This window comes from Syngnathus typhle, linkage group LG5 (genome assembly GCF_033458585.1).
Source record: "Syngnathus typhle isolate RoL2023-S1 ecotype Sweden linkage group LG5, RoL_Styp_1.0, whole genome shotgun sequence".
Lineage (NCBI taxonomy): Eukaryota > Metazoa > Chordata > Actinopteri > Syngnathiformes > Syngnathidae > Syngnathus > Syngnathus typhle.
Genome location: NC_083742.1, coordinates 16121546 through 16133189, shown reverse-complemented (window position 1 = coordinate 16133189; position 11644 = coordinate 16121546). Strand labels below are relative to the sequence as shown.

The following is an 11644-nucleotide window of genomic DNA, read 5'->3' as shown; positions in this document are numbered from 1 at the left end:
CATTCACGCACAACTTCTGCTACGTCAACAGGGGAGGCAGCCAAAGAGGTGAGAGGTTCTCCCTTTAAAAAAATAAGTGGAGCGGGTAAAATATATCAATATTTCAATTAAACTGATGAGACAAGCTTCAGACTACTTTGTAGGATGGAGGAGAAGGAGACGTGGTGATGGAACAAACCACAAAGTGAAGGAAAGCATAATAAGGAAATAGGAAAGTTAAGAAGTAGGAGGGGGCGGGGTTAGGATTCTTTTAGGAAGTAGTGTTGTCTCCCTCCCTCCCATTCCAACAATAAAGCATCAATCCTGGTTTAACATCTTTCCTGCAAAACAAAAATGTCAACCTATTTAGAGTCAAGCAAGCTGTCCATATGGCTGTTGATTATCTTGGTGCTTCTGGAGTGCTCAAACGGTGCTGGTAAGACTTGAACAAAATGAAATTATTTAATAATGCTTATAATTATTATTTTCTTATTTATATCTGTAGTTTAGTGTTTGTTTTATTGTTTTTAACTTGATTGTTTTAAGTTTCATTGTTTACGTTTTTAAATGAATTTTATTTACGTACAGCATTTTGTTTTATTAGTGTGTTGTTTTTTAAAAAAAGCTCTAAAAATATTTGAATTGAGTTTAGGATGTTTTATGAGAGAACTCTATTTCCTGTATAATGTAAATATAAAAAAAAAATCATTTTGCAAATAATTTATTTCCCCTTTTCAATTTGAATTTTGTTCATTTAATTACAGTGCAATTATTTTTACAAGTACTAGTAGTATTTTACTTATTGTAATACTTCTTAATTCTAGTATTTCTGCTGTAACTACTCTATAAGCCTTCAGTCCAAATTAAATGAACTAAATTGGGAAAGCAAAAACAAATGAACTATGTTCAAGCAAATTTGAAGGAAAAGAACATGATTAACTTTATTTATGCTATGTCTCAATGGACCAATCACTTGTGTGCGTTCATTAGCACGCCTTCTCCTTGCAAGCAGGCGCTCATGTGTTTATCTTTAGCTGGTTGTTCAACGCCGAAAGGAAGACATACAGCCGCAGCGTGTCATTATCTGTCAGAAACTTCAAAAAGTCAAAACTGGAAGTTGGTTGGAGACATGATCAGAAAGTTGCAGACTTCCTGCGCTTACATTAAGCCGCATCCATTAGTTTAGCACGATATGATAGCCAGTCGGGGGAAATAATGAAACATGATTACTTTGTTTCTGTACTTAATTTTATTTTTATTTTTTTGCAGTCAATCCTTGTTGCTACTACCCTTGTCACAACTCAGGAGTTTGTGTACGATTTGGCACGGAGAGCTATGAGTGCGACTGCACCCGGACGGGCTTCTACGGGGAAAACTGTACCCATCGTGAGTCCAATTGAAATATTATCGCAGAATAACTCAAGAATGAGACAGCTGGCTAAAACATAAAGGCAGACAAGATGCTAAAACACTAAAGAGCAGCTTTTTGAAATACAGGAGCTGATTGGTTCACCCAGAAGAAGAAGGCTCAGTAGGCCAAGAGCTGACAGAAACGACGAACCGAAATCGATTGACGCAACATTTACTTGGAAGGAAAAAAACGATTTTGTGTTTGTTTTCCTCTTGCCGTCCAGCGGAGTTCCGGACCTGGTTGGGGTTGATGCTCAAACCTAGCCCAGAGTTGACCCACTACCTCCTGACACATTTCCAGTGGCTCTGGGACTTGGTGAACAACTCGTTCCTTCGGGACACCTTCATGAGATTCATGCTGACTGGTGAGGCACAACGCAGCCGGACTTGTTGGTGTTTTTGTGTCTATGGTGTGCCTTGTCCTCCCAAAGTGCGCAGTGAGCTGATTCCCAGCCCCCCGACTTACAACACCAAGTATGGCTACCTCAGCTGGGAGTCCTATCAAAACACTTCCTATTACACCCGCATCCTGCCTCCGATCCCAGACGACTGTCCTCTACCCATGGGAACCAAGGGTAAGACTTGCAATTCTTCGGATTACCCAAAACATTGAGATCTTTTTTCATCGGCCACAGGCAAGCCCGATCTGCCCGATCCAAAAGCGTTGGCTGAGCGTTTTTTCAGACGGCAGATATTTCGGGCGGATCCGGCGGGAACCAACTTGATGTTTGCTTTCATGGCTCAGCATTTCACCCACCAGTTCTTCCGCACGGACCGGAATGTACGGGGAGGCTTCACCAAAGGTCTGGGGCATGGGGTGAGTTGTCAGAGCAAACTTTGAACCAAAGACAACAAGATTAAATTCAAGAAGTCACTTTAGCGTCAACTCGGCAAAGTCACAATTTGATTTGTTTGCTTGCAGGTGGATGCAAGCAACATCTACGGCAACACGCTCGCGCGGCAGTTGCAACTCCGTCTTCATAAAGACGGAAAGCTGAAATATCAGGTAAAAAGAAAATGTTTATTTGCCAAAATTTGCTATTAGCAGTTGGCTTAGCATCAACACCTGACCGGTGCAGCTCATGTGAGCATAGCTTTTTGCTTTTTATAAATGGCAACACAATTAAAAGGGACCTATAGTTGAGTTTTGGGAACCGCAAACAATGTCATATTTGATATTATGATTGAAAATACGTGCTTGTTTCACAGTTTTTGGGCTTTTTTTATGCAAAGCTATGACTAGCTGCCACAGGTTGCCGCGATTAAGGTGATCATCCCTAAACGGCAAGTTCTACGGTAGGTTCATATGTTGGTCCCACAAAAGTTATTTTCTTTTCTTTTGTGTGTCCCCAGCTAGTGAACGGTGAGATGTACCCTCCAAGCGTGTCCGAGGCCCCCGTTCACATGGTGTACCCGACTGGCTTCCCCCCCGAGCAGAGACTGGCCGTCGGTCACGAGCTGTTTGGAATGCTGCCGGGCCTGACCTTGTACGCCACCTTGTGGTTGAGGGAGCACAACCGAGTGTGTGATGTCCTCAAGTCAGAGCATCCCAGCTGGGATGACGAGCAGCTCTTCCAGACCGCCAGGCTCATTGTCATCGGTAACGTGGTACTTACTGGAACTAGATAGTTTTTTTTGGGGGGGGGGGGCGTAATCCATTTTTTCTCCTCATCTCTGCAGGTGAGATCATCAAGATTATCACAGAAGAGTACGTGCAACACCTGAGCGGCTACCTGTTCAAATTCAAGTTCGATCCCTCGTTGCTCTTCGGCCAGCGCTTCCAATACAGCAACCGTATCGCCCTGGAGTTCTGCCACCTGTACCACTGGCACCCGCTGATGCCGGACAGCTTCCATGTGGACGGCGATGACATTCCGCACTCGCGTTTCTCCTTCAACACCTCGCTGCTTTTGCATTACGGCGTGGAGAAGCTTGTGGAGGCCTTTTCGCGGCAACCGGCGGGACAGGTAGGAGAAGATCAAGTGATGAAAGCTTACCTGGTGCTGGCCAACTTTCATAACATCACGTGGTAATTCTTCTTTCAGGTATGCGGAGGTCGAAACTCTCACGAAGCGGTGCTCGGAGTGTCCGAAATGGTTATCCGAGAATCCAGAGAGACGCGTATGCAGCCCTTCAATGAATACAGGAAGAAGTTCAATTTGAGGCCTTACACCTCATTCAGAGAATTTACAGGTACGCAGAAGAGGAAAATGCCAGCTGTTGTTAGCATCTCTGCTAAGCTGTCAATTCGCAGATATTTTTGTCGTTTACAATACGGACAAAGTTAGCTGTTTGTATATTTTAAGCAAAGCTAACCGTCAACAACCAGATATTTACGGATATTTATTTTTACACGTAGGTTTGAGTCATATTCTTTATGCTATGAATAGTTTGTTTGTTGCCAAATATGCATAGATAATGAGGATCTCACTCACTGCACAATAAGTAGAAGCTTCATCCAAGCTATTTCTTGTCTTAAGCCAAGCTAAAAAAAGAAATGACGATACGTTTTGCTAACTGTAGATGATGAGGACATGGCGGTGGCTTTGTTGGAGTACTACGGCCACATCGACGCACTGGAATTCTACCCGGGTATTCTCCTGGAGAAGCCGCGTCCTGGCTCCATTTTTGGGGAGAGCATGGTCGAGATGGGCGCCCCTTTCTCCTTGAAGGGCTTGCTGGGCAACCCCTTGTGCTCACCCGAGTATTGGAAGCCGAGCACCTTCGGAGGGAAGGTCGGCTTCGAGTTAGTCAAAGCGTCCACGCTGGAGAAATTGGTGTGTCTCAACACCAAGTGGTGTCCCTACGTTAGCTTCCGAGTTCCCCTCCATCAGGAGGAGACCAAGATCAAGAAAGATAAGGAGCTTTAACTCATCTAAGTAGGAGATCAAATTTAGTAAAATTCAGTAAAATTCAGTTAGTTGCTCTTCCCTACAATTTTTTTTTTATTGACAAAATTATATTGACAAAAAAAAAACATTTTCCACTCTAGCAACTACTAGCAATTTTCTATGAAGCATGTCAATCTTAAATAGAGCAACACATTTTTTTTGAAGAACTCAAGTCTGATGTTTAATCTTTATTTTTTGTTTTGTCCAAATACAATATGTCCTGGAATAAATTCAAAGCAGAGCAATATTGCATTTCACGTTTTTCCATCAAAGCTCCGAATATACACTCACCGACCAAAATTAATCGTGTACGTCACATTTTACACTAGCACAGTTGTAGCCTCCCCCTTTGGTCTTTTAAAAAAAAAATTAACAGTCAGTCAGCTCTGTATGTGACACTGAAATGAAACAAACAGTGATGCCAAAGTAATATACATCAGAAATTATAAATCAGCATATGGTAACACATACATTGACGAAAAAAAATCCAATTTTCAGCGTTCTTTCGTAATGCTATAAAAAGCTCTTTCCATCCATTTTTTAAAATATCATAGTAATCTGATTGGCCATTTAATGACCGCTTTAATTTTTTTCTTATGGTTTTCCAACCCGGTCGACACTTAAAAGAGAAACACACACACACACACACACACACCAATGTCTTTGGTTTGTGTAATTTGTCATGCCACTCAAAAAATACATAAATGGGTACCAGACATTTAACTAATTGCTAACAACAAGAAAAATCGGGTTGTTTTGTGTCTTATTCATTTGACCCAAGTTTTGGGGATTAAATGAAGAACCCAAAAAGTTTGAGAACTGCTGCTTTAAGTGTCCTGCCTATACTGTATAATGAAATCATTTGCTCTGATGGAGTCTGCCCTTATCGTTCTCCTGCTTGTTATCCAACGTAGAAGTGGCGGCGCTTGCGCCTGCCCCCACCATGGTGGCAGCCGTTGGGTAAAAATGAACGTCCACCGACACTGTGGCGTGTCCCACCGAGACGTGGTGCGAGATCATCAAGGGGGCGCCCCCATGCGACACGCTGAGGCTGTGGTGAAGGGGGGCCGCCAGAGCCTCAGCCCCCCGCAGGGTGAGTGAGGATCGCAGGCCCGTATCGGGTGGGGAAGGGGTGGGGAAGGATGACGGGGGAGGCAGGGTGTCCTGGCACAGGCTCTGGTTGTCCGCCGCCATGCTGGGCCACTCCTCTTCAGTCAACTGCAAACTGGGAGCACTGTGGGGACTGCTTGCTTTCTCCTCGCCGTCGGTCTCCTCCTCCTCACCGTGGTCAATCTACGACAGGGGAGCAAAGTTCATCGTAAGGAAGGAACAATAGAGCGGACATATTTTTTAATGAGTATGTTACAGTTCTTTGTTTATAACTGTAATACCTGGGTGTCCACGACAGGCTCGGGGTAGGTCTCCACAGTGACCGAGCGGGCGGCCTCGCACGTGGGCTCCATCTGGACCGTGACCAGACTGAGGCCTGGAGGTCTAGCTCTGGTGTCTGACGAGTTGGCGTTGTGTTCCATCACCACCAAGCACTCGTCGTCTTCAAAGGCCCTGCTCTCGCCATGCCCAATGTGAGGTCACGTTTCAATATTTTTCCACGCAGTCAATATTTTTCTACACACCGGTTCTCATACGGTTGTCCCGCAGGGTGTCGCTCCGCGTGACGCATGGGGACTCCCAGGTTCCTCTGGGCTGTTGAAGAGAACAGGTACGGTATGAATTGCCCGGGGGAGCCTGCATTTGAAGGGACCCCTAATGCTACAGGTAAGCCTTCACATGCTGCCTTCTTGTATATGGGGGCATAGTAGTGGAGAAAAGAAGGTCGCACCTGAAGGCCTTTTAGTATGTGTGACTGGGAAGAATATTAGCTGTGGGTCATCGGGTAAACTAGATTTAAAGGCCGCATTTGAAGGCCTTTGGGTTTATCATTGCCATAAAAAAGAAACAAAATAAAGACTTTCCAAGAGTGAACATTTAAAACAGTGGTGTTTTATATTTATTTAAATAAATCACAATGAAAAGCCACATTTGAAGGCCTTCCATATGTAGAAATGAGTGGTTTGTTCTCTCGTAAAGAATAAAAGAAGGATGTATTTAAAGGCCCTCCATACCTAGTCATTAATGACTGCGGAAAACATCAGAAAAGGAAATTCAGACTTGGCAGCTGGTGTGACCTGTTTAAAGCACCTTATTGTTTTTTGTGAGCCTGTGGAACTGGTTTATGTGCTGGCATGGTCGCTTTAGAGCGCATCGTCGTTGCAGCCAATGGTGGGATTTTTTCCAGCCACCCAAGGGATTAAACAGATCTATTTTCAAAACAACTTTTTTTTTTTTGTGAGAGTTGAGCAATGAAATCAGTTGACACGGCCACAGCATCTTTTCTTTACAATTCTTAAGCCTCATAATTACATATTAGTTGCCAATTTTATTTTTTCATCATTAAAATTTGGCAGAGTTAACGACACAAGACCTTTTTGTACATTAAGGATGCAGTGCTACTATCCTTCATATCCACAATGGAAAAGAATGAATACTCCCATCAAATAAGTTGCGACAACACATTTTAATGTACACATGATCCAACAAAGATTCTCCCGTTTTCACAACTCGTCTTTCTTGAACGTAGCTTTTCGATCGAAGGGCTTTCGCACAGGCTGTCCTTGCTTTTTTTTAAGCTTGGCTCCGACGCTCCGCAAATCATCCGCTCGTTTGTCCTTTTCCGGTTCTCTCACCCCCACGCACGCGTCGGACTTGTCGTAGCAAAGGAGGAGATCCACTCTGCTCCTCTTGAAATACACGAAAGCGGCGTAGATGTCATCGTAGTGGCTATCGAAGAGTTTCTCGCAAGCGGCCCTCAGCTGCGCTTTGGTGAAATTCTTGCTGATTTGCAATCTGTTGCACACGTCAACGTCGATGATGAGGTCGTCGATTTCGAACCTCCGTCTTCGGGCCGAGGGCGCTTGCAGTGCTTTGTTGAATTCTTTGGCCACCAGGAGGCAAGTGTGGCAGTAGGTCTCGGGGTTGATGTCTTCGGCGTCAACGCTCAGAAAGACCAAGCAGCTACACAGCGCCAGAAGGAGCATCGTCACGGCGCAGGAGCGCAAAGCGAGCATGAAGGCTGACAAGGAGCAGCTCGGAGTGCCAAGGCAGAGAAGCGACGGCTAATGTCGACGACAGATTTGTCAGGTTTTTCTGGTTCCTTAATTGCTGCTTGCTGATGTTAACCCTTACACGGCGCTGATTTTATTCATTTATAGCCACTATTGGAACGCCTTCAAATGCAGCCTTCTTTTGATGTTTTGTTTTTCAGGATACTCAACCGCTTCTGTCCTTCATAGCAGGCCTTCGAATTCCACCTCGGCCAACCTTTAAAGACCTTGAAAGACACACCACCATCATTCTTCATGGTCATCTTTGGAAGGCCTTCACTCCCAGAATGCCTTCAAACATGGTCTTCTTTTGTTGCTGTTTTTTTTTTTTTTTTTTTTTTTTTATCAAGTATCAACTTCTACTATCCCAGCCACCCAACCAAAACCTTCAAATTCAGTCTTCCTTCTTTCTTGCTCATCTTTTTCTTTTTTTTTCTATGTGCACATTTGTCAACTGATGACACTGTCTCAAAACTCATCTTTTGGTGCAGTCTGGGAAGGCTGAGCAATGGGAGCATCTTCCATGTTATTAGACTCTCCTTCTTCATCCTCGTCCTCTTCTTCCACACTTTCACATGCCGAAGACTTCTGGTAGCAAAAGATACTTTCCAACAAGTTGGGTGGGCGACTCATCAACGTTAAGTAGAAGTCCTCGGAGTAGGAATCGAAGAGTTGCACGCAGGCGGCGGCCAGGTTGTCTTTGAGGAAACCCTCGCTGGGAGGCAGAATGTTGCACACCTCGTTGTCAACCATCAGTTCAATCAGAACCGCCCGCCGCTTTCGAGGCGCGACAGCTTGCAACCTTTTCTCGATCTCCCGGGCTGCAATTAGGCAACTTTCGCAGATGATCCGGGGCTCCATTAGCTCACTGTGAACATGCAGGAAGGCGAAGCAGCTGCACAACGCCAGAAGGTTTAGCGTCATTACTTGAGACCGCAACGCCACCATGTTGGCTGTCAATGGCCAGCCAGCCCTGAATGCAAATGCTGACAATGAGGAACTTGCAAGGCGTGTTGCCTTGATGCGTTCAGGTTTTTCTCGTTCTGTACCTATACTCGACACCAATACGGCACGTTTTTAAAATGCAGCCTTCTTTTCTAACATATTTCTCAAGAACATGCCAGAGGTGTTCGTCTTGGTCACCAGTTAAATGCCTTCGAATGCATCCTTCCGTTGACAACTGGGTAGGATATTTTGGAAGCGCTTCTCTCCTTCATAACCAGGCGGTTAAGTCCTTTTAATATGGTTTTCTGTTTTCGCTATTACTTTTCAATATTTTCCTTCATGACCACACATGGAATGCCTTCAAATGTGGTCTTCTTTTGACATTCTTGTAGGATCATTTAGATCCAGCTACGGTGATACGCCGTCCATCATGTCCACACATCGAAGACCTTCAAATATGACCTTCTTTTCTTATTTGTTGGAGGACACACTACAATTATGTTTCATGGGAACCCCTACTACCCTTGTGCATTTAAATACAGGTTTTTGATTTGTTCATTTATTATTTTTAGAATGTATCATTTATTTATTTATTTATTTAGATTTTATTATTATTTTCAAAGTACAAGTAGCCACAGTTGGCTTGACGACACTCTCCTACGTGAACCTGGTAAGCATACTTTTTCCTGGCACAAAAAAAGGTACTAGAACTGGAATTTTTGACTTTACTTAACCAACCTGCACGTCCAGTGGGCACCGGCTCATTCTTCTGCACCACAGAGTAGAAGGCCACGGTGACAAAGATGAAGGCCAGTGACACGCCCACACCCACCACAATGGGCACGTCGTGTTTCTCCAGGACGGGAAACCACGAAGGCGACTGCGGAGTCACCCTGGAGCTGAGAAGGCAAATAAGAAGGTAAGCAGATGATGCACAAGTGAAAACTAATTCCCAACATTGTGTGCACCTACGGAGGGTGGTTGCCGGTCACAGCCGATTGCGACGTGTTCCTCTGCTCCTCGTCCGCCGCCCCCGCTTGATCCCGGCGGCTCCCATTTTGTCCAACGGAATCATCGAGCCCCCTGACCTCAGCAGGTTTCGGAGTAGGACCGAGGGTCCGGTTGGAAGGCCTTTGCAGGGAGTTTTCGAGCTGGACTGGAGAAGATTTGGTTGCTCTGATGTGAGGAGTGCGAGTGACAATTTGCGTGGTGGGCCGAGCGTCCGTTTGGGGTTCGGGCTGCTGGAAGTTGGGGTACGAGGGCGGCGGCAGCACGGGAGGTTGCACCTGAGTCACCAAAGACTCGCTCGGAGGGAAACTCGTGGACCGCAGTTGTGGAGACACGCTTGAAGACCAGGATGAGGAGCCTGAAAGAGATAAGGTTTCAAATCCTGGCACGGTTCGAAGATGTTCAAATGAAATCTAGAACTAAAACTCGCTTGGATATGTTTCGTTGCTAGGCAGAATACGAGCTCGTACCCGCGACGGCAAGCGTGACCGTGGCTTGACTGCGACCGAGCGCGTTGGAGGCATCACACACGTACGTGCCTTCGTCGTAGCTGCGAGCAGACTCGATGCGGAGCGTGGCTTTCCTCGCTCTGGGAGAAAAACCCCGTTCAAATCTTTATTTGAACGCTGCCTAGCGATGAAAACAACAGCGACTCACCCCACGGTCATCTTGGCCCCCGTCTGCTTGGAGTGGCCTCTCTTCAGCCAGCTGATGGATGGCGGGGGCTCGCCCGACGCCTCGCAATGCAGGGACGCTCGGCCCCCCAAGGCTACGGTTAAGGCGGAGGGCCGCAAGGTCACCAAAGGGGCGGCTAGACAAGGAAATGACCAAATGATATAGTTTCAACTCAGGATTTCAAATCAAGGTTCCAAGTCAGGGTTAGGGTTTGACATTACAAAGCAGGAAGACGCAAAATGTGAAAGTAGTTTGAGTACCGAGCACGGTGAGCTTGGCTGGCTTGCTCCTCCGGCTGATGTTGAGCGAAGGGTTGACGGTCTGGCACACGTACACGCCACCGTCTTCAGCGCTCACGTTGACCAGACGAAGCGTTCCTGACGTCTTCCTCTGACGCCCGCCTCCGTATTCTCCCTGAGCCAGATGGAGAAGAAGCACAATGAGTTTCCAGCTAACTTATCAACTTTCTGCTTTCAAGTGCAGCACCTGGCTTTGCCTCCCTGTGGTGAGAACGCTGCCATCTTTGATCCACAGGATGGCGGCGGGTGACGAGCTTTCGCCAGACACGCAGCGGAAGGAGGCTTCCTCTCCTTCTTTGACCGTCTGATCCCTTGGACCAAAGAACACCTCCTCCAAACCTGACCAAACACCATCTTGTCACGTTCGTGCAAAAGGTATATTTGGTAAAATCGCAAAAAAAGATTAAGATACTTCTCCGACCGATTAAGACATGCTTCAAGCTGAGCCTATAAAAATAAAAACAGTATGCACTCACCCGGCCGGGACGAGACTATCAGACTGGACAGGACGACTAAGCAGAGGCCGGGAATCATCTGTGGAGGGCAGACGCGCATCCTACTGAAGAAGTCCACCGTCAAGAAACCGCCACACAGTTTCAGCCATTGTGTCCCTCGTTGACAAGCAGGTACTGTCATGAAGTCCAAAATCAACACCCAGCAAATCTTATCATATTAAAGGTGTCTGTGAACGAGATCTCCAATAGGTTTGCTTGCATGATGGGGTGATGAGATTCCTCAATATTAACTAAATTACGACCACATTCATGTTATTTTTCTGCTCCTCGAGCCCCCTCCTCGCTTTCCCGATTCGTCCCTTTTGGTGGGTGAATGGGGCCAGCCACTTTATCGAGTGCATTGTGCACGGCGCCCTCAATGGGAATGACATGAAACGAGGTTGCCGAGCTTTGTACCGGCAACATCAACATCTTCTCTTTGGCTGGCGTCTGATCCTATATCGGCTTTCATGGCGATCTCACCTCGTCCATGTAAGGGATGGCGTGCATGGCCGACGAGCACATTTTTGCCTTATGTAATGCTCCATTAGCATGACACTGAAGAAGGCACAGTTTTGATCTAGCTCGGAGGGCCTGCATTTGAAGATGACTGGGTTAGGGTGGAGGTGTGAGCCTGGTAGAGATGGGTGAATGGATGAAGGCAAGGAAGGAAGGAAGGAAGGAAGGAAGGAAGGAAGGAAGGAAGGAAGGAAGGAAGGAAGGATGGAAGGAAGGATGGAAGGATGGAAGGATGGATGGATGGATGGATGGATGGATGGATG

At 46.1% G+C, this 11644-nt stretch overlaps 2 protein-coding genes and 1 long non-coding RNA gene across 3 annotated transcripts; 1 reads left to right on the top strand and 2 right to left on the bottom strand.

Moving 5' to 3' along the window:
- The first annotated feature begins 260 nt into the window (after positions 1-260).
- Positions 261-4525, top strand: ptgs1 (prostaglandin-endoperoxide synthase 1). Its single transcript, XM_061278960.1, has 10 exons — positions 261-415; positions 1249-1365; positions 1614-1754; positions 1821-1964; positions 2025-2206; positions 2312-2395; positions 2743-2989; positions 3070-3356; positions 3435-3582; positions 3913-4525. Exons 1-10 carry the CDS (start codon positions 334-336, stop codon positions 4257-4259), a joined length of 1779 nt encoding a protein of 592 aa, XP_061134944.1. The 5' UTR covers positions 261-333; the 3' UTR covers positions 4260-4525.
- Positions 4526-5138: 613 nt separating this feature from the next.
- Positions 5139-6013, bottom strand: LOC133154336 (uncharacterized). Its single transcript, XM_061278964.1, has 2 exons — positions 5672-6013; positions 5139-5573 (listed from the first exon to the last, which is right to left on the bottom strand). The coding sequence occupies exons 1-2, from the start codon at positions 5810-5812 to the stop codon at positions 5139-5141; spliced, it is 576 nt and encodes a 191-aa protein (XP_061134948.1). The 5' UTR covers positions 5813-6013.
- A 4044-nt stretch (positions 6014-10057) lies between these two features.
- LOC133154338 (uncharacterized) lies at positions 10058-10699 on the bottom strand. Its single transcript, XR_009714456.1, has 3 exons — positions 10556-10699; positions 10330-10483; positions 10058-10205 (listed from the first exon to the last, which is right to left on the bottom strand). It is a non-coding gene; the product is annotated as an uncharacterized LOC133154338 (long non-coding RNA).
- Between the last annotated feature and the right edge of the window lie 945 nt (positions 10700-11644).